Here is a 23,593-nt window from a genome sequence, read left to right as displayed (position 1 = left end):
TCTTGCAGGGTTGGAAGGAGAATGGTGATATCCAGCTGCTGCAGCTTCTTCCTGCTGGATTTGCCCAAAAGCCAGTTCAGCTCCAGAAGCAATGTACAGTTTCTTTAGAAAGTTTGTAAATGGTGATGAGTCAAATCAGTGAATAGGTTGGAGCTTTTGACAATTCTATAAATCTGGAGCTGTGAATTTATCCAGGTAAAACAGCCTGGATTTATGTGAACTCCATGAGAAATTCAGGAATGCTTGGAACACAGAGGAAAAATATTCCTTTCTATTTATGAAGTTTTATACTTAAATCAGAGAACAGCAGAAACAAAGGAATGTTGGATCCCTCCAGTCAGGAAACACTGCAGAGCTCCCAGGGAATTTCTGAGGGTCAGCAGTAAAGTACAAACCAGCATTGCCTCCTTAGTGGTGGTACAAATCCCTGTTTTACATTTCCATATCTCACTGTTCTTGTGTAGAAATAAAATGAAACAGACCCCTGGGAAATAAGAGATTTTTCCTATTTTTGTGGTAGCACTGTATCCTTCAGAGCAGGGTCCCCAAAGGTTTTGTGAAAATTGTCCTTTTACTTTATGGAGTTCCTCAGTTAGTCCTCACCTTGGAATGTTTGCACTATCCCCTGTTTCCTCAGGACTCAAAAGAGACCCCATGTGTAAATAAGTTATTTGAAAATAAATAACCTCTAGTGAAAGGTTTCCTGCCTATGGCAGGGAGGTGGGAACTGGATGGTCTTTAAACTCACTTTCAACCCAAATCATTCTGTGATTCTATGAAAGGTACCAGAAAGAGAATCTCATAATTTCATCTTATCCCTGAACCTACCAGAGGTGCTTGACAAGTGTGTCATCTGCAATGTCACTGTCCAAAGCCATCAGTGAGCTAAACATCCTCTCTCAACTTGAGGAATCCTCACAACTTAGGTGGTGCAGGAAAATATGCATTTATAATTCATGTTTAGGGTGAATATTCCCATAAGAAGAGCACAGCAAACAACCTGAGCAGCTTCAGGCAGAGGTCAGGGTTATGGGGAGAAGTGGTGCAGAAGAGATCCATTGTATTGGAACCAAGCAGAACAAATTATTCTATATTTATGGTAAAAGTTTCAAACATGCAGGAACTGTGTTTAAATACTTTTATTATCTACCACCAGCTAAAAGCAAACCTGACAGAAGCCACATGCTTTTCAGACTTAATATTATGACTAAATAGACACTTTAATCAACAACTGGAAGTCTATCAATTGATACTGTTTTGGACATGCACTTCTAGTCTCTAGTCTAAGGCAAATTAACAAGAGATTTCCCACATACACACCCCTGGAAACTAAACTATGAGTCCTCTGTGACTTCTACAACATCTTGTCAGATTTCCTTCTGCAAGTTTCCTCAGTACCCTCATCCATTAAATATATTTGGATGAAGGTGCTGAGCAGTGTCAGAGCTGAATGTGGTGGCACAAGTTTTGACTCTTTGCTCTGCCAGTTCCAGGGAAAATATGTGAAGGCATCAACTTAGTAAGTGGTTTTATTGATCTACAGAGACTTTTGAAAGAACAGGAGAGATGTTTTGGCAGCTCCTCTGGAAAATATAGCTGTTTGGGCAAATCTGTTGCAGTTATCTGCTTTGTGGTTCCGTGGAGTTAAGGTGAGACAGGCCAAGCTGATTTTAATGATAGTTATTAACTTACTGCAAAGCTGTTCTAGTTCTGGGTAGACTGAGAAAAACTGAAGTTTCCTCTCCAGTTTCCAGGGAAATTTGGTTTATACAGGAGCTTTCCAAAGTTATATATCCATAGGTTAGATTTCAGACAACAGCCACCCTACCTCATCACATTGGGTAGAATTTGTCCCCAGGGACAATTTAAAGTGGTCACCAGAAAGAGAAGCTCTTTTCTAAGTTTTCTTTTATATAGTCTTACCTTTTTTGAAAAGAAGAGGGTAGAACTGGAGGCAGTATTTTAATCTCAGCAGAATTTATCAGCAAAGATTTCATACCCTTACTCCAACTATATATTTTTTCTGCTTGTGGCTGAAATAATAACACAGACATTATGAGGCAAATAAAAAGCCATCCTTGTGTTCTTCACTTGGTATATTTTTTGCTGCTGCTACCAGTGAAGCCTGTAATTGCTGCAGCCAGAAATCTGTGTTTGCATGACACACCCCCAACATCTGTGCACAGAAATTCACCAAAATATTTCCAGCTGTTTCTTCCCCCCACCCCATCTTGAACAGTGCACAGAAAATTTCTCCCCCTTTCAATGAGATAACAGTAAGCTTCAATAAAAACAGCAGCACCAGGATTCCACCACAGCATCTTTAGAGAATGGCATTTCCTTCCTGAACATACATGGTGCCCATCACTCATTTATCAGGCTCTCTGACATCCCATTCAATAAAACACTTGTGCTCATGTCCATTATGTCCATTCCACTTATCTTCAGCTTCCTCCTATAAATTGTTTTGTCTCCAGCTCTGCACAAGACAGATGATCCCATGGCTGCCAGAACATCAAATATGATGGGTAGTGGTTAATGTCCCTTACTTTCCTAAATGGGGTCTTACCCCTTAACAAACAGCCAATACAGATCCCCCAAAAAATCCAGATAGGAAAGAGAGAATTAATGTAAAAGATTGGGTAAAATCAATGCAAGCTGCACTTTCTAATACACCTGAGAATCCACCAACAAGAGGGCTATGGAGATCACACAGGTATTGTGATTGAAATCTTATGTTGCTGTATTTTGCTAAGTGTAACCTTATATTTGTAATGTGATTTTCCCATAAATGAGTGTTTTAGGTTGCTCAAAGAATCACTGGCAGAAGCAGGTTCAATATGAAAGTGAAAGCTTGATGAAGTTCATTAGCAAGGTTCACTCTACTACTTATTAGGTGGTTAAAACACACAGAGAAAAAAACCTAAAATCAATCAGCCTAAAACTAAAATCAAGCTAAAATGACCTGTGTGGAGCCTGGGGATGGAAAAAAAGCAAGGCTGGGAAAGCATAAGGATAAAAAGCAATAAGGAAATCCTCCCATTGAGTGTCAAGTTTCAGAGTGGATCATCCTGCCAAACTTAGCCCAGGACTTCACCAACAGTTTAGCCCTAAAGGTTTTAACAATATTTGAATATAGCAGGGTTTAATTGATAACCTAATTTAAACAATTTAACAAAAGATTCTATAGAATTTGCTCTAAGCACAACAGTAACTCATTCACAGATCTACTCAGGACTCTAATGAATCCAAGAGAGCAGCATTCCTGCTACACTTGCTGTGTAATATTCACACTCACACATATGAAATATGAATTTCATTCTTATATACCTACAAGAATACAAGCATTTGCTGGGTGCCAGACATGAAACATTCATGAAACACATTCTACAAAAATTTGTAGAGGCTGGTTTATTTCTCACATCTTGTCCATCAGGTTTTCATCATGAGATTTCTTGCAACAGATAAAATATAAAGAAATTAAGGTTGCAAAGGGAAAAAAAAAAGATGGAAAAAGGTGAGAGGGAGAAGGAAAGGGAAAGGGGAAATTTCCCCTTGGGTTCAGTGAAGTGTTCAGGGCAGATGCCTTTGCATCTTGTGGGTGGAATGTTGAGCCTTGAGGAGTGGCAGTGTCAGCCCAGGTCCCACCACCAGATTTGAGCAGTGATGCTCAGCACAGCAGCCTTGAGAGCTCCACAATCTCCCCACTCAGAGGGAGATTCTGGTCCCAGCCCTCTGTGACCAGGAGAGCTCCAAGGGTCTCGTTTTGGACTCCTGCTTACAGGCTTGCAAGAGGTTTGCCTTTATTCATAATGATTTCCCAACCTGGACAAAATTTGGGCTGGTATCTTTCTTCGAAAGTTCAGTAGCAAACATGATGTTCTGCTTGGGATTTTATCCAGGCAAGATAAGTAAGTTTTTTGTTGGTTAAAAAGCAGGAGCTCATTAGACAGCTCGATTTCCTGGGAGCCTGCCAGGAGCTCCTGATAAGCTCAGCCCAGGAGCTGCTCATCAAGGCTGGGACCTAATGAGCTTTTCTGAGATCTCAGTGCAGCCTGAGGGAGTGGGAGGGGAGCAATCCTACCTCCACAGATTTCAGCATATTATGTATCATTTGGCTGAATCAAAGTCCCATGTAAAATCAAATATATTGAAATAAATAAATTTGCCATTAAACATCTCATGCTCTGTGCTTGGAACAGCTGAAAGAATCTGCTTGGATTATTGGAGTCTGAGAATCAGGCATGGCTGTTCTTCTGTCTGAAATTATCTAGGGTCAAGAATACAAATGAGCAAACATTTAGAGAAAAGCTTATCTATTTGTTAAAGATGGAGCAATGGTAAAAGCAAAAATTATTATTATTTTGGAACCTTTTTCCTCACCTCAATGCTTATAGAAATAGTGACAACAACCATCTTCATTTAGGGTTTTAAATTTTGTATGTTTACCTATGTGCACAGAGAAAGGTATTTTAATTGCTGTGCAATTAAATTAACTCCATAACGTTTCATAGTATGTCATGAATAATAAATAAGATGAAAATTGAAATCTGTCTCCATATTTCCAGGATTGGTGAAGGAAATTAATGGATTTGAATGCCACACTCAGCTGTAGTAAAGGGAAACAATGGGCTGGGTTGGCAGAGGTTTTCATTTCCAGATGCCCCTCATTGCCTGACTCATCTCATGCCAGTGCCCAGTGCCCAGTGGGCCATTCCTCACTGGAAAATGCACATTTTCCAGCCTGGCTTTGTGGCCACTGCTTCCACAGTGCCCATTTCTCATGGCACAAAGCAGATCACTGTAAATGGCTGAGGGGTAATAGCCATTTTCTCACAAAGCACTTTCTGGTTTTCTGAAGGTGATTTAGTAAACCTTCTTCTCTTTATAACCAAATGTTATTCCATCCTGCTTGCAAGGCTTTTGTTCTTTCTATGGTGTGGAAGAGCATAGAGGAATTTACTGTGTTTATAAGGCTGGTGGCCTCCTCCTGTTGCCAGTTCTGCTAAATTCAAGGTTGAATTTTCAAGCTCTTTGTCCCAGTAGAGAGGAAAGGCTTTGACTGGCCTCAGACTCCAGGCAGCCCTGGAATTTTGTAAAGTCTCCCCTTCCCAAATACTTAGCAATCACACTATTATAAATCATGTACCCCATGTGCATGTAACCCAGAAAATGAACACAGAGAATGATAAAGTTGCCCAGAGCTGTAAATAAAAAAAACATACTTGCATGTTCCCATAAATTCCAATAATTCTGAGATTTTTAGATGTAATCAAACCCAGCTATAAAGATCACACCTTGAATTTTAAACTAAAGACTATTGATGGCCCCAACATCTCACAAATAAAAGTTTTTATGTACCAACAATGTACCAACATAGCTGTAAAGATTCCAATGGACCCTATTTTTTTTTTTTTTTTTTTTTTTTGGTGTGTGTGTGAAAAACACCAGATTTCCAGATTTTTCTGCCTTAAAAAGTAATCCCTGATGTACCAGCTCTGGTATTGATGATGTGACGATTTTTTTGCAAAGGAAAAGATCCTTTATGTCAAAAGTCAACTTCCCACCCAGAGAAACAGAAACTGAATCAAGTTTCAGGAGAGCTGAGTAGCTCAGTAACTGAGTGGGATGTTATATGAAACTTGTGGATAAATAAAAGCATTTCCTTCCTTTTCCTTTCCCTTCCCCTTTTTCTTTCCCTTTCCCTTTCACTTTTTTCCACCTATTTCCCTTTCCAACCTTAATTTTTTTATATTTTATGTGTTGCAAGATATTGCATGATGAAAACCTGATGGACAAGATATGAGAATTAAACCAGCCTCTACAATTTTTTTTGTTGAATGTGTTCCATGTCTGGCACCCAGCAATGCTTGTATTCTTGTAAGTATATCAGAATAAAAATGTTCATACCATAAAAGTGTGCTGCCAGCTACACAAACTTTGATTTATTTGGAAAGAAAACACCCAGTTTTGGCATTTATAGGTGTAAATAGGCTTGTGTGTCCATAGTATGTTATATCAGGTATTGACAGCAGGAGGCTTGAACTTTCTCTTCTGCAGGACAGTGAAGCTCACAACTTGTGAGAAATACTAGGGTGACTTACACAGCTGAGACACTGATGTTATTTCAGATTATTGCTTCCTCCTGCTTTTATATTATTTTGACACAAAAACACTTGTGGCAGGTGATTTGATCATTACACATTTCATAGCAGGAGAAAATCCCTTTGACCTTCCAGCTGCATGTTCCTGTTGCCACAGATCCAAAACTCCAGTTTTAGCTTGAAAGGGTGAGAGTGAGATGAGTGATGAAACAAATCCTAGACATTTTTTCCTATTCTGTTTGCTGGATTTGATAGACTTTTAAAGCCTGGCTTCTGAGAGGCAATTTCAGACACTTCTAGCATCATCCAATTATGCATTGGCTGCAGCTCATTGCATCTATCAAAGTGTCACAGATGCTTTCATGTAGGCAATATATTGCTTTTTCAGACCCAAGAGAGGGGAAAAATCAGGCACCCCAGCATCTTCTCCTTAAGTAGGTGTTGAGCAAATTAGCCCCATTACAATCCAGCCTGCATTAGTCCATTAAAGAGCTGGAGGAAGATTCCTTTGTGTAAATGACTGGGTGGTTTCACTGTATATTTGTATTAGTCATTTCCTGCTGTTCTTTAAAGAAAGTTCTTGATCACTGCTGTTTAAAAGGTCTAAATTTCCACATAAGAGTAACTTAAAAAAAAAAAAAAAAAAAGACAGGAAACATTCTCATATATTTTAAAAGGTAATTAATTATGTTTTAATATAATAAATTAAACTTTGTGGCTCAAAGGACACAACAGTTTGCAAATACCCAGAGAGTTATATTTTGATTAAAGTGGCTTCTTGTACACAAAACTTCTCTTCCTTTGCCAAGCCATTTATGCTGCTATTCCCAGATTTAATGGTAGAGCATGCACAGCAGGTATTTGGGCCTTCATTTAGAGGATTTCCACATCCCACCTGGAATGAACCTGCTGAATTCAAATCAGCAGGACTGGCTGGGGCTCTCCAGCTGTTTTGAGGCACTGGGTTGGAAAGATTGGTGGTGATGAACTGATGCCTTGGCCATGAATTTGGCCACTTTTCACACTCCTGTTGCACAAGAAAATTAAAGACAGACTGAAAAAGTACAAAAAATTGGGGAATAAAAACCTTAAAAATATATATATGCTCACTTCTATTGTACCACAGACTAGAAGAGCCAGCAAGGTCACCATTGGACAGGAAACCACAAAACCAGAGGTGGAGATGCTGAAAAAAAAAAACAACAAAAAACCTCACAGAAACATGTCATAGATGCAGAATTATGATATCAAGATTACTAAGGAAAAAGTGAAAATTCCTGCAGAAAACTGTTGAAAAGAGCAGGCAGTGAGAAACTCCTGTGTTCCAGGTAAGGTGGAAAGAATAAAAGGTGCAATTTCCAGTGCATCACCTGGCACAGTGATGTGTTGGGGATTGTGCAGTTTAGATCTTCCTTTACAATTATTTTGTGCTGTGCAAAAGGACCTCATTCTCCAGACAGTGCCTGACACTCGGGTTTTTTTCAGCTCTTCCTGTCTGATAAATAATACAGTCTCTAAATAACCACACTCTGCCAAACAGATGCTTTAGTCAATCATCTTATTATGTATTAAATAGCTCATCCACTGTACTTTGTGTTTAGGTCTTTAAAATCTGCCTCTCCTGGAGGCTGTGGTTTATTCTGACCCATCTGAACCTTAATTCCTGGGTGTGGTATCTTCAAGTACCTAAAGCTGCCTCTGGTTTCCCTCAGATAATCAAATTTTTGTGTTTTGCTTCTTCATAAAAATAAAGATATATTTGATTTAAAAAAGAAGGTTTTTCAACATGTAACTATCCAGTGTTTATAACAGTGAGGGAAATTTCTAGATACACCTAATGCTCCTTGATGAAGCAGAATTAGGAATATTAATATTGCAACTTTATTTCCTTCACTACTCTGATTATCTTAGTGTTATTCTGATAGGCCACTGAGGAGAGAGAGAAGAGCAATCCATATTTCTCCATTTGAGTAGGTGATAAGCAAATTTTCCTGATGGAAATGTGCATGGGACCATTTAGCAAGCTGGAGATTACTGTATGTAACAGAATGGTTTTAATACACACTTACAGAGAAAGCAATTTCCTGTTACTCTGTTATAACAATTATCCATTCAAAAGAGTCAGAATTTTACATCACCATGATTTTTTTTTTCAAATATAATTTCATTCTCTGATAAAAGGAAATGAGATTCCTTTATCCTAGGTCTTTTATTTTGACAAAAATGCCAATTAGCTACTTTATACCATTTAAGTCTTCACTATTATGTGGGTCAGAAAATGGCTTCAGCTTCTTTTAAAGCAAAGTAGCAATGTAATATATGATAAAAGCTATTCTAATCTCTGTGCAGTAAACTGCCTTCATAAATCACTGGAAGCTCTCTGCAGCATCATTCCCTCAGTTTCACCCTGGGTGACAAATCCCACATATGTCAATACTCATCCCATAAACAGCAATTTATGAGGATTTCCCCTCTTGGCCAGGAGGTCTCAGTTTCTCTTGTGCTATGAAAAATCCCAAAACACTAAAAAGCTTCAAGATGCACAGGTGAACACAACCCCTGAGCTGGCAGGCAGCATTTGGGAGGTGAGTTTTCATGCCATAATTTCATTAACCAAATAAAATCAACACTACATCTCCAAAAATGAGAAATGTATTATATAAACCTCATCCTAGGAAGCAAGGGGGTTATAAAGTTCTTTATCTTATCTGTGTAAAACTCTGTCAGTTAAGCAATTCTAAATTTGCCATCCTTTTTATACTGAAATATTATTTGCACCAAAATTGCAAAATAACTTGCTCCAGTCTGTGCTGGTTGGCATTAGAATTTACAATGCTTTCAATTGAAAAGCTATAATTTTTTATTTTAGTTAGGGGTGCTGTTCAGAATGTGTAAGATTCCTTTTGATTAAGGACTATATAATTCTGCATTGTATATCCCAAACAGCCAACAGTGAAGAAAAGACATCCCAACACTGATATTTTTTCTTTTCCAGATAAAGAATTCAGATGTTTTCACAAATTAGACATTAACACTTCCTATTTGGTTTTCATCTCCTTTCTCCCACATCATGCAGTTGAAAGGTTCTGGCTGATGAATCCTTGTGCCATGAAAAATGAGGATCAGTTACCAGGCAAAACCCCACACTGTGTCCTTAAAAGAAGGGGATAGTGAAAAGAAAAATAATTTTACAGATGAGATTTCCCAATCATATGTAACTTCTCAGGAAAAGCCGGAAATTAATCTTTACCAAATCTGGTGATGTTGTGAGAGTTCAGAAATATATTAAAAAGGGATTGCACTCTTGAAACTCATCCTCTTTCTCCCAATTAAAGCTGCCATTGTATTCACCATTGTGCTTCTGTTACTATAGTGATGAAATCTAGGTAGAAACCTGGAGAGATACTGATTGCTGCATTTCATATATAATTTTTCACAATTTACCTTCCATTCCTTACTTCCTAAATGGCCATAAAAAGCACCATTTATCATAACAGATGGGTATGTGCACACATATCAATTACAGCATCATCAGGAATCACACAGAAATAAGTTGGCAATTGTTTTTAGAAGAACCAAGAAAAGAAATTATTTTATATTGGTTTGAAGTAACCATTCCCTTCCTCAAATTTATTGCTAAATTGTGGGGGTTAAAAGGGCAATTTGATTCTTACTTAAAACTGACCATCTTTATTTTAGATTAAACTGCTTTATACTTAATGAATATTCTTCTTTTGTAATAACAAACATACATCACATGAATGTTTCACTTGTCTTTAAGTATTACTTTTTCTTAAGTTCAAATATTCATTACTATCAGATATTTGCCTTCTTCCATTAAGCCATTTTTGTATCATTTGTGAATGCAGATATCTCTCAGCTCTTTAAATACCTCTCCCTATTTTCCCTTTAAACACCTTAATTTTTTTATGGAAAATTTCCATATTTATTCTTTACAAATGAGGAATGCTTTTTGGTTTTCTTCTTCATTGTAATGGCAGCATTTACAGTTCTACTTTCTAAAGTTTCTTTTAGCTTGAGGTTTATTTCCCTCCACCTTCTTTCTAGACTTGAATTTGCTGGGGGTGGAGATTCTTCACTTTTCCTGCTGATGGGGTAGAGGGGACTCAAACAGCTTTGCTCTGAGTCCAGTGGGGAAAAAATAATTTAATTTTTGACAGGGAAGAAAAAGCCAATGCCAAAGGCTCCTCACCCTTCCCTGCCCAGCAGGAATTGTCTGTTTTCTTCCCACACATTTAAAAGGAGATGGGACACATCTTAATCCCAGTTTATTCCCAAGGGAGATTTCATCAGCACAGCCAGGGGAGCCCAGAATGCTGCTTCTCTCACTGAACCTTTTTCAGCTGCTGCAATTCAACAATTCTGCATTTTTCATGCATTTGCTGCCTTTTGCCTTTGCAGGGAGCTGTGACCCAAACCACTCTGCCTCACAGAGAACACAAAACACCTGCTTTTCCAAGCAGCCCCTGGGACAAGCCAGGCTCAGTGCCAGAAAGGATCCAGGGACCTCCCACCACCAGCAGTCAGTCAATGCACACCTGGAAAGGAACCTGTCAAACAGAGTTCCCTTCAGAAACACCCTGGGATGTTTCTAACCTTGTCTCTGATTCACTCTGGGACATCTCTAGGTCAGCACAAGGACCTGAGGAAGCCAGAGACAAACATGAGATGTTTTCCTGCTTTCTTCATCCATGGCTGACAATAATTATTTCTTCCTTTAGAAAGTGCAGGTTCTATTTTCCCCTTAAGTACAGGAGAATAACTCATAGGAGGGAGGCCAAGACCAGTCTGCTTTTCATCTCTAACTTTGAATGAATTGTAAGGAACTTTGGGTAAAATATCTAAATTTAGGCTAAATGTAATTTGAAAGCCCTGGAAATGGATAGGAAAGCTGTCTATGTGACTGGTGCTAAGATCCTTTATGATGTCATTCTTAAGAGTGTTTAGGACCTTAAATCACATTAATTGCAATGCCACTCTCACTGAAAATCCTATTTAGCATCTATATATTTCTTTAAGTAGCATAAATATATTTTAAAATTTACCCTTATTATTTGTCTGCTCTTTTCCTATGAATGGAAGGTGCAGATATTTGTACAAGGGAAGTGAACTTTACCCCCCTTCATTGATACCCAAGCTTCAAACTGCTGACACTTCATAAATTACTGTCAGATGGTTTAAAAGCTCTATTGGACCTATGGCAGACAGCTTGGAGGGAATAGGAGATGATATGAGCTGAATTTGTTCTGTACCTGATATTACTTTGAAGTGGGATAGTGGAGACAATTCTGAAGTCAGAAGGGTTAATTAATCTTTTATCTCTTTAATCTGCCATGGAATTTCCTAATTTCATTTGTGGACAGTCTTCCTCACCATCACATGTGTGCATTTTCCAATGAAATCAAACTTTCTGTGCAGACAGAGTTTAACTTTCTACAGCAACACTCATTAGATTTAGAGCTAAATAAAGTAAGTTCTGGATAAAAGACAGCAATTTCCCACCAACACATCAAAGGTAGAGATCTGGTGTTCCACCACGAGTTCTTTCCCTCATTCCTCATAGCCCTGCATGTTTTGAAAGAAGGTAACTTTAAGGCTAGAAAGAGATTGGCAACCGAAATTCAACAGAAAATAAAATAGAATTTTTCTCAGGGTATTGCAAGACTACTTCCCTTGAAAATTTCTCTTCTACTTCAACCTCTACCTCAAAGCTGCCAAGGATTAAATAAGAAACAAATAACAAATTATTTTATTGATCCTGACAGTATTTGTTATAGGGAAGGATTCAGCACCATGATCTTCTTTGTTAAAATTGTGCTCACATTTTTAATGCATTCTCTTGATGGAGAGGCACCACCTCAAATTCCACCCAGAGGTCAGTTGGCTTTCCTTGGATTCATCTCATTTCAACCAGTGCTGACATCCTGAAAGTGAGGAATTATCTGTATTGTATCATTCCTATCTTCTCTCTTTAGTGTCTAATAATTAATCCTTGTGCAGCCAATGCTTAATGCAGAGATGATATCTTCCTTCTGCCTGAAAAGTTCATCAGCCAGGGTAATCCAGAAATACTGATCCTTTGGACAGAATAATCATAAGGCCACACTCTCTGTCCCTAAACAAACCACATGGAGAAATGAGAAGGGAAACCCTGGTTCCCTGCAGGAGAGGAAGGATCCTCTGCAATTGCAGTAGCTCCTCCTAGAGAGGTGGGCTCTTGCTTTCCTTCCCTGTTTTTGAAGTTTTATGGGCAGAATTTTACTATGCTATTTGTCTTCAGGGCCAGGGAATGAGCCCCATGCCATTTCTCCAAGAGTGCAGACAAAGATCTCTCCCTCCTACCCAGCAGGGGCTTCAGCCAGGGAGGAGTTGCAGGTCTCAGGAGTGAGTGAATTCTCCCAGGCTTTTTATTTATATCATCTTCTGTATAAAATAAATAAGAATATCAGAATCATAGAATGGTTTAGGTTGGAAGGGACCTTAGACATCACCCAGTTCCAAGCCCCTGCCATGGCAGGGACACCTTCCACTATCCCAGGTTGTTCCAAGCCCCATCCAGCTGGTCTTGAACACTTCCAGGGATGGGGCAGCCACAGCTTCTCTGGATAACATGTTCCAGTTCTTTATCACCCTCAAAGTAAAGAATTTCATCCTAATATCTCACCTAAACCTGCCCCTTGTCAGTGTGAAGCCATTTCCCCTTGTCCCATCTCTCCATGCCCTTGTCCCAAGTCCCTCTCCAGCTCTCTTTAGGCACTGGGAGAGGCTCTAAATGTCCCTGGAATCTTCTCCAGGCTAAGCAACCCCAGAACAACCACATATACCCTGAAGGACACATATGGATTAATCTTACATGTACACTGACATTTGATTTATATACATGTGCAAGTCATGCACACACACATAAATTCACACACACACACACAGACAGGTGAGGTAACAGCCGCCAGTTTTCCAGTCTTCCACTCAGCTTCAGTCACAGTTTTTTAGTTCACTTTATAGATCCAGCCTTGAGTTTTTTTGGGGCTGTACTAACGCAGAGAATTGAAACTGAGATAATCAAAGAAAATATGAAGGCAAACACCTTTTACAGGCTGTTGGAGTGCAGACATCTCCCATTGTGAGGTTGACAAACATTTCCCTCCGTGTTTCCCACCCACTTTGTTCAGCCTCACTCCTGGTTTTCTGCGAAAGACTCTCAGAAATCCAGGGATGAAACAAGATCCCGGAGAAACGCTCAGCTTGGAGCCTCCCCAGCTGAGGTCTGTCCTTTCCCAGGAGAGCCTGGGCAATCACTTCACTCCTTCCAGGGCTCACTGACACCTTCCTCAACCCCCCAGGCACAAACAGCCCAGCTCTGCAGGAACAGCATCTCCAGAGTGGGCAGGGATCGCTGGAAGGGGACACAGGGATGATAAAGGCAGCGGGGAGGATTTCCCAGCTGTTTCCTGGGAGGCAGCTGGGCTGAGATAATGCTCCTCTTGCAGAGAGAAGTGACTCCTTGAACCTTCACTAAGAGGGATGGAAAATAATGTAAGTCCTGTGGTTCACTGCACTTTCTCTTCTTAGAAAGAAAAAAGGTGGTTTGTGGTAGACTCTTCTATAGGATTCAGTGGCCTTTTATTTGCCTAAAAATCATTAAAAAAAACCTGAGCAGCAAAATTTTTCTTCCTGAGTGGCATGAAAAAAGTGGAAGTGGGGAGGAGTGAATATTTTTTTATTCCTTTGCACAGGAGATTCCCCAGTGTTTTCTCTAGTTATTCTGCTGAAATAAGTTAATTAGAGTCAAAAAAAGAATCCTAGAGAAGTGAATAGGCATATAAGGAAGTTTCTTTCTCAGCATGAAAATTTCAGATATATATTATATTATCTATAAACTTCAGATTTTCTAGCTATAATATTTATTTCAAAGCAAAGACAGAAACATTTCAATAACCTTAAGTTTTATAACATTATTATCTCTTGCATAGGTTTATGTTTAGTAATATTGTTCTGATGCATACTAACATTTGGGTTTTGAGATTTAAGACTGGATTTTATTTTAAATCGATTTTTTTGTGTGTTACATCTGTTTTATTTGTGGAATATGCTGTATTGTGCTTTTATCATGATAAACTGTGGGGCAAAATAAACTGATAAATGAGACCTGAGAAAACTAGATGCTCTGGAGGTTCCTCCTGTGCTACAGGTGCTGCTCCTTTTCCATGTCTCAAAGGTTTTAATTTTTTGGTTGTACTACATTTTAAGTTTCTTTTGTAATTATTTTACTTCATTATTTTCTATATACATGAAAGAAAATTTTTTGAAATTTGAATTTTCAAAAATTGAAAAGGGCAAATAGTGAATTTAATAAAGTGAGGAACCTGATGACATTATGTATGTCCTTATTGAGTGACACTATTAAATGACATAGCTAATGCAAATATTTTTTTCAGAACTAACTTCTTTGATTGGATTTCAATATAATTAGAAAGCTTTGTCAGACAAGACCATGTAATTTGAAAATTTAATTTGGTTATGGAACTGCTAAACCTTTGACAATGCAAGTTAAAATTGAAATTGTGCATTCAAGTTAATTTTTTTTTCAAAACTTATAGCTGAAAGTTTTTTTTCACTGTGTTTTAGTGACAGATGAGGGGCTTTGTTTCAGGTTTTCTTGCATGGACAAGCTGAATTATGTTATGGTCTTGGGAGAAATATTTCTCTTGCTTTTTGTCCTAAGTTTTTTCCTTCATATATTTACTGTTGAGAGATCTTTCTGTATCAAAATATACTCAATGAAAGGAATCTCCAGAATGACAAAATAGCATGTCTGTGATACTTTTGGTGCATTTAGTACTTTCTGTTAATAGTAACAGTCCAAAATCCAAACCATGACTTTCTACAGCTTTTGTTGTAATCAAGTCATGTTCATATGAGTTATAAATTTATGGAACAATTAATCACATTAACCACTTTTGAAACACTGCTGGAAAGACAAAAAATCTGACATATTGTCAGATATGACATTTAAAAACCTAAATCTTAAATGCAAAAAAACCCCAAGTTAACAACTGCAGCAATTTTTACATGGGTATCCTTAAGCTCTTGGATATTAGAGGCAGTGAGAGCACAGCTCTCTTTCCCTGGTGAAGACAACTCAGATTCCCCCTGTTTGCTTCAAAGTTTGAATATCCATAAAATCTGCAGTTGGTTCAGTACAGCACTGTAGCAAATACACAGATAAAAATCACAGCTTGTCCCTCTCCTGGCAGCCAAGTGTAACCTGCAGCAAGTTCTCCTTCTACTCTTGTCTTGGGCAGGACCCTGCCTGCCAAGCCTGGTGAAATGAATGAATTTCCCTTTCTCCTTCTTCTTTTCCTTCTCTTCTTCCCCACTTCAGAGAGATGAAAATGAGCAATTCACACTGTCTGGCCATACTTCTTAAATCTGCCCCCAGACCTGCTGATATTTCTTGGTTTGGCACTTCTAAATCAAGATATGTTTCATTTTTTATTCAAGTTAGGAGAGGGCTGGGTCCTGACCTGTTTCTTCTCTTTGTTTTGTAAAACCTCACACCTGAGGTTTATTTCCCTGTCGTCTGACCAGCATCTGACCAGTTTCCTTGATAACAGCAGAGGAAAGAGATTATTATCTCAATTCTTTGTGCAGTTGCCACCACATAAAGCCACAGTGTGGAGGATCAGTGGATTCAGATATGTCACACTTTAACCACAAATATATGCAATTTATAATTTAACTTTCCTGTAAGGCAGCTCCAACCACACTCCTGAGCTGTGGAGGTTCCTTGGGGTCTTGTTCACTCCCTGGGCTCCTCAGAGGCTGGAGAGATAATTCCAGGTCCTGCTGTTGGCTCATGGATTTTCCAACCAACCTTTCCTTGTCTTCTGGTTACACCCACTATCCTTAGGGACAGGGATGGGCAGGGAATGCCTGGATGATGATGATGACTCAGTTCAAAGCACATTGTCACATTTGCTGTTGGCTTTTGCAATTTTGTTCTGGTCACTTTTGGAGGATTTTGTGCTTCTTGGTGACCAACAGGTTGTTTCCATGCTTTGGCTATTTCCCTGGGGACACCAAGCTGAAGTTCAAGGGCTGATTTAATAACCAGGTGATTTCACCTAACTCATCCCAACTCCTGCAGCAGTGGACCCATCCATGGTCACTAACAGATTTTCAGCTCTTTTCTCTCAGGTTCACTCCTGTGCTGCCACAGTTCCTGTGCTTCCTCAGTGCTTGCAACTGGCCATTTGACAACTGACTGCTCAAGCACTTACAGAAAGTGATCTCTGCACAGATTTAAATTATTTATGATGGCAAAGTAGCTGAAAATTAGTGCCCCCTTACCAGGCAAAAGAAAATGTGACTTAACGCTTCACTAATTGCTAGGAAGGCTTGTGCTGGAAGTAGTCATTAACAAGACAATTCAATATTAGGCAATCATAGAATTTTTATGTGTTCACAGTCTGCTGGTGACTAATGATGTTTGCCCAGTCCCACCACTGACTGCAGAATCACCAATCTTTGGAAGTTCAGCAGTTGTTCATTAGTAGGGGCAGTGAGAAGGGCAGGTGTAATGGATGCAAAGAGTTGAATTTATCTCGCCTCACTTGTGACATGTCAGGTCATCAACTGTAGTCAACTGGCATTTCTTTCCTGAAATAAATGTGAAAAGGGGTCTCAGCAGGCAGCGTGGGAGCTCATGGAGGTGTAGCTGTGTAACTTCAACATGTCAGCACTGGGGTGAAATGAATCCCAGGGAGGCTTTCTGGATGAATGCTAACTGGCTTTTTGTGAATTATTTTGTGAATCTCCACACTGTTTGCTACCTCCATTCTCCACCACTGAGAGCAGTAAACTGTAAATCCCAGTTTGAAGAATGGGGTTTATCTCACACTAGTGAGAAAAATCTGTTGCTTGTTTGTTTGTTTGGTTTTTTTTATACTCTTCATGTGTCTATGTTAATCTCTGTGTTTAGTCATCATTAGCTGCCCTGAATTCAGTTTTGTGGATTGCAAGGAGGGAGTGGAGTCTTCCTCCCTTGGCAACCTCAGTGGGGCTGCACAGGGTGGTGGTAACAGACCTGGGAAAAGTTCTTTGTAAGCTGCAGTAGAGGAGTGACTAAATGGGCTGAAGGAGGGGTAATATGTAATCTCCTTATAGAGAGGCATTTTGGGGTGTGCCTTTTACCTTTCACATAAAAGACAGGCTGAGAGAGCTGGGGTTACTCAGCCTGCAGAGAAGAAGGTTCCAGGGAGAGTTTAGAGCCTCTTCCAGTGCCTAAAGGGGCTCCAGGAGAGCTGGAGAGGGACTGGAGAAAAGAGATGGAGGACAGGTAAATGGGTTTAAACTGACAGAGGAGATATTTAAACTGGATGTCAGGGAGAAATTCCTTCCTGTGAGGGTGGGCAGGCCCTGGCACAGGGTGCTCAGAGAAGCTGTGGCTGCCCCTGGATCCCTGGCAGTGTCCAAGGTCAGGCTGGACATTGGAGTTTGGAGCAGCCTGGGATGGTGGAATTGTCCCTGCCCATGGCAGGAGGTGGAACTGGATGATCTTTAGGATCCCTTCCAACCCAAACCATTCAATCATTCTATGAATCCAATATTTCCTTTGTTTTTATTGTGGCAGTTTTGTATAGTGGGAAAACAAGAAGCAAGAGCCATAAATTTAAGCAAGGGGGATCCAAATGTGTTGAGACAGTCAAGTATTGGAACAGGTGACTCAAAGAGATTGTGCTGACTGTTCTTGGAGATTTGTCTGGGTAAAGCCCTGACCTCATGACTTACCCACTTTGAGGAACCTCCTAAATTCCATTTCAACCCAAATTATTCTCTGATTAGAGATTTACATGTGTTAATATACAAGTGTTCCTTTAATATGTATCTTAAGAGCCATTAAGAAAATGTCAGCTTGGTTTGATTAAATCATCTGCCTCAAAACACAGAAATGATTTTGGGGAAAGAGTAGAACAGTTCTACAGAAACTTTGATCTGCTATAACTTATATTTTTAAAATCTAGTTCTAGAAAAATTTGACTTCTCCTCTGGAAATTCAGCTGTAGAAAGATGCAATACAGCCCAAGTGAAGCATAGTAACAATCTTCCAAGCTAAACAAACAAACAAACAAAAAGAAATAAGGTAATCCTGGCAACTTTGATCATGCTAATTATTTTGGTCATGCTAAACACAGGAATAATCAACATTTTTCACCTCTTTTTATAACACATGATGAAGCTATAAAAGCAAATAATTGAGAATAATTTCATTCATTAACTGGGATTGAGTTGGGGTGATAGTTATAGCAATAAAAGAAATGAAATATCTTTGACAATAACCTTGTTTTCCAGTCTATTCACAATGAGTATTCCTAAAGAGGAAAACAAATTTGGAAGAAAGTGTTTACACATTCTTACTTTGGAAATATATCTAGCTACACATTTCGGTATTTGAGAAATAATCCATAGAAAGTAAGTTTGACAGCTGATAGAACAAATCATAAATGCTTTTTTGTTTGTTTTTTGTGTTTTCTAATTTAAATAATTATTCTTTGATCATGGTGATTTCATTGTCAGTGTCTGGTCTTCAGGAATTCCAAGGATAAGAAAAATTTTAATTTTGAAGAGATATGAAAGATGATACTGTTTTGTAGGTATTTCAAGTCTTGAGAAAAGGCCAAAATGGTACTTTGTTTCTTCTGTGACATAAAGTGGGGAAAATGGTTTTGCTTTAACATTTTTTTCCTCTTTAGGTCAAATTGCTTCAGTGATACCTGGTCACATAAAAACTAAATACATCTTTTTGTGCTACTCTCCCTGAGACTATGAGTAACAGAAATTATTTTGGGGTTATTTTTAAAGATGCTTGAATGAATCAGGGACATTTTTTCCTTAATTACTCAATTTCTAATAATTGTTAGATTTTATTCAGCATTAGGCTGACTAGCTCAGAATTGCCCATGGATGAAAATTGTAGTTTTAGCCTTTTGCTCCGTGGCTTGCAGCTGTTCTTATGGAAATTTTGCTGCTGCCTTGTGAGACAACAAGCTCAAGGCTTGATTTCCTTCCCTTACTGTTTGAAAAATTAATTTTTCAATAGTTTTTTGAAGCAATTCACAAAACACCAGGAAAGATATCCCAGCTTGCTCTCCAGCTCTGGCAAAGGACTCCAGGCTCTGTGTGCCCTTCTTCCTCCTAATTCCCCATCCTTGGCTTTGGCCAGCAACCTTTTGTTTTCCTAGAATCTCCTCTGTCCTGGAATAGTCTTGAGGGAAAATGGTGTGAGAATCAAAGTTTCTTTTCTGGAAGGTTACAAGATAGTTTATTGGAAGAGAAGACATAAAACCACAATGAAATCTGCAACAAACACAGAAATTTAATGGTCAACTTTTGAGATCAGGTAAACTTTTATGGAAGTGGAGGGATGGGTATGCCCAGAAAATTTGGCACAAAGCCTAATAAAGTAATTGTTGTATTCCCTCTGTGCATTGCACAGAAATTGCATCTTTTCATGCATCATTCACAGCTCCCATTATTGATACCACAACATCTAAATTACCCTGAACATCAACAAAACAAACACCACTTTGTCCAGATGAAGACTTGAAATCTTGCAAGTGGATTTTAGTTTTTGTTCTTGCTTTAATACTGCACAGAGCTTCCAGACTGATATTGAAAAGTATGGAATAAAGAGTATTCTTGCCTGACTGTCCTACTTCTCTTCCAGAAATGATGCTAATTTGTGCTGGGAGCAAGGGTTACTTCCCATATTCATAATTTTGTCTGCAGCTTTAATGGGAGAGGCAGGCAGACTGCAAAAATGGAGCAATTTCGCTGCAGTTAGTTTGTCACTGGCCTCCAGCTGTTATTCTCACAGCAATGGTTTCCTACAGCTCAGCAATGTGAGGTCAGCTGAAATCATGTTGTATCTGGGGAGAAATGAAAAGGCATTGCATGGCAGGGGAGGATACAGGCAGTCAGCACACATAAAAAAATTTGTTTACAAAGTAAAACAAAGCCTCTTGGTTCAGGCTGTGTTTTCCTGGGGTGCTCCATGCAGTGTCTGGAAAGGAAAGGTGGAGGAAGAGGTTGCCAGGCAGGAGGAGTTAAATTTCAAGATTAAGCTCTCACTGCTGTTATGGAGTCAAATTTGAAGCACACTTGAAGGGTGGTGGCAGCTTCGGAATGAAAAAATCTGACTGTGTGCCTCCAAGGGATCTTCTGTGCCTGCTCAGCACTGATCCACCCCAGGTGGGGTCATTGCACAGTGTGCAGGAGGGGCTGCACTGGCTCAGGAGTTCCCTGACCCTTTACGAATTAACCATGCCTTCCCAGAGGTCATAATCAAAGAAAATATTGTAGAGAAATCTCCTTGCAGAGCATGCACTCAGGTTGTGTGTAGTGGATGGATTCTATCCAAAACCTGGTCAGATTTCTTAATAAAAAGTAAAAAGTGATTTTGTAGTCTAATCTCACTTTTTTTTTTTTTTTTTGTTTTGTTTTTTTGTTTTGTTTTTGTTCTGAGTGGAAGGCATAAAACATAAACTTTCCAGATCAAGAATTTCTGTGCTCCTTGTCAGTCAGTATCCACGTCCTGGCTCATTGAGTCAGCTCCATGTCATGACTCTGTGGGTCACAAATTTAATCCTCTTGGATGCTGCTCATTCCTGTGCTGGCTCCACCAGGATGGACATTCCATTTGAATATTTCCATCTTCATTAGTTAATTCAATACTTGATCCTCCTGCTGCTGACAGCTTCCATGTGCTTGATGTTGCACTTTGATGAGTTTTACTGTCCCATTTCCTAATGTTGGGCTGAACCAGAGGAGTAAGTTGTTTTGTTTGTTTTTTTTCTTTTTTCTGAGCAGCTCAAGAGCATTTAGGATAATGTGTATCTTAAACGAGGTGCTCCAAATATGCTCTTAAGTTTATAGAGGTTTGCTCACATCCTATCCTATATAATTAGAAAAAATACTGAGCAGACATCTCACTGAAAAAGGTGCTGATCATGTATTTTCTTCTTTTTTTCCCTTCTTTGTAGAAGCTGATGGCTTAGAAAGTTGAGGTTCTTAGCCATGCATGGGCAAACTGTTGTTTCATTTCCCTAATTTACCCATATTGGAGTTACTTGACTTCCTTTCTACTTGTTTCTCTTGTTTGGACAGAATTAGTGAGAGGAAGAGGAGCATGAAAAATGGCTGAGTTCTTGCTCCCTGGTACCAACAACTTCCGAAGGTTCACTCAGGAATCCTTGGCAGCCATCAAAAAGAGAATTGCTGCCAAAAAGAATTGTCGAAGAAATACCATAGAGCAGAAACCTAAGGAGAAACCACGGCCTCAGCTTGACCTAAAAGCTTTCCAGAAGTTGCCAGCTCTCTATGGAAATCCTCCTCCAGAGCTCATTGGGGAACCCCTGGAGGATCTCGACCCATACTACAAAGATCATAAGGTTAGAGCCAAGCAGGATACTTGGATTTTATTTTTAATTAATTTAATTTAATTTACTGTATTGCCAAACATTTCTGTGGGCAATCTGTCAAAGAGTTTTGCTTACATCCTTTTATACAAACTCTCATCCTTTCCTAGGTTAAACAATGCATGGACTTGGCACAGTTGAGTGATTAAGCCAAAGCTAAACTTTTAACTTTAAGAATAAAATAATATGAAATTGATTAACATTTGAATCAGAATAGAAACAGAAAAAAGAAATTCGGTAAAGGAAAAAAAGGACGGTTGAGAAAGAAATTATAATAATTAGAAATTGTAGTAATTTTGTACATTTTGTACATAATTTTGTACATTTTCATAAATTTCATCATTTTGAACAATGTGTTTCACTCTATCTCAATGTTTTTGTTCCACTTACACATACAACAAATGATACTTAAGCACAACAATTATTTTAAAACAATTACTGGTGAATTCTTACAACCTTGTGACTCAATCTCCATATTCCAGTGGTGACATATTGAAGAATATAATTTTTGATAACAAAGAGAGAAATGGAAACTAATCCATTGGGAATTATGCTTTTTGCTTGAGAGGAAGTTAAACATTGAACTAATTTCTACAGCCTAAGAGCTAAAGGATCACTGTCAACAAAAGCAAATAATAAAAAAGGCTGCAGTTCCTCCTTGCACCTCTTGTACATCTTGATTCAATGAGGGGTTCATTCTATTTTAAGAGAATAATCATAAGCAAGATTAGTTCTGTGCACAACTCTGCAAATCACAAGACTGAAGAAAGAAGTTTGGCTAAGGAATACTTTGCAGTCTGATAGTTAAAGTTTCTGAGGAAAGAATAGCAAATTTATACAGCCTTTCCAGTTAATCAGGCTAAAGTGAAATTCAAGCTCTTGCTCATGACTGACACAACAGGGTATAGAACAAAAATATGTTCTGTGTTCAACTTCCTGACAAATTCTTGTTTGCTTCTTTTTAAAAGATTTTCATAGTGCTAAACAAGCAGAAAACAATCTACAGATTTACTGCTACACGTGCCCTGTGGATCTTCAGTCCCTTCCATCCAATACGAAGAAGAGCAATTAAAATTTTAGTACATTCATATCCTTTTATCAGCTTTATTCACTCTTTTGGATTATAAAACCTTGCATAATCCTGTGCTTTGTTATTTTACAGCTTTGAGTTGATCTGGTCTTTTCCTCACTACAGACAGATTCTGATAATGAATCACCTTAGATATTACTAGTGTTTTGATGCTCTTATGACATTTAGAAATAAATTTTGAGTATTTGGCTTATTAAGCCTGATTTTCTACAGATTTGTGTTTTGAGCTCTGACATGGATTTCCTGATGTGTCATAAACAAGTATCTCATTCTGAAGCCTTTCCTAGCGAGAAGATTGATAAGATCTCTATCCTCTTTTTCATCTTCTGCTTACCCAAATGTGGAAATTAAATTCACCTCACATGGCAAAGCTGATTGGCCACTTTTGAGAGAAAAGGTTGAGGCAGGCAAGCACACACAGGAAAACACATACAAAAAACCCATGGAAACTCAGTTCCTTTGGGAAATAAGATTCAAAAAGTGTACACGTGGTATATGAAAGTAAATATTTCCAGGAATGCTGTTGCAGGGATGCCTTGGGAATATAAAGGTAACACAGATCCCACCTCATATATCAAAGTTAGGGGGTGGAATCACAAGTGTATTTCTCTAGTTTGACACTGGGAAAGGACACCTGAGCTGATTCTTGGGGCTGAATCAGACCCAGAGTGGAGTTTGTGATGTCCCTGTGTGGATTTCAGACCCAGAGTGGAATCTGTGATGTCCCTGTGTGGATTTCAGATTTCCAGCCATCTCCTGGCTCTGTGATCCAATGACTCAAGATTGTCATTGTAGTACTGTGCAGACATCCCTGGATGAGTGACTCCTCTCATCTGGGGCTTTTTCTGGACAGAAATTGGCTGACATTGGCCTTTCCATGAGTGGCCCAGCTCCTTCTGACG

The 23,593-nt window shown here is 38.9% G+C and overlaps 1 protein-coding gene across 1 annotated transcript in view; it reads left to right on the top strand.

Moving 5' to 3' along the window:
- Positions 1-21,319: 21,319 nt before the first annotated feature.
- LOC130250058 (sodium channel protein type 5 subunit alpha-like) overlaps positions 21,320-23,593 on the top strand; it is a 32,469-nt gene continuing 30,195 nt past the window's right edge. Inside the window, exons 1-2 of the mRNA XM_056485378.1 lie at positions 21,320-21,574; positions 22,570-22,688. Of these exons, the coding sequence (XP_056341353.1) occupies positions 21,320-21,574; positions 22,570-22,688 (374 nt within the window). The remainder of the gene's footprint in view (positions 21,575-22,569; positions 22,689-23,593) is intronic.

This window comes from Oenanthe melanoleuca, chromosome 2, assembly GCF_029582105.1.
Source record: "Oenanthe melanoleuca isolate GR-GAL-2019-014 chromosome 2, OMel1.0, whole genome shotgun sequence".
Taxonomy (NCBI): domain Eukaryota; kingdom Metazoa; phylum Chordata; class Aves; order Passeriformes; family Muscicapidae; genus Oenanthe; species Oenanthe melanoleuca.
The sequence above is the reverse complement of the archived record's forward strand: the minus strand, read 5'-3'. Positions and strand labels throughout refer to the sequence as shown.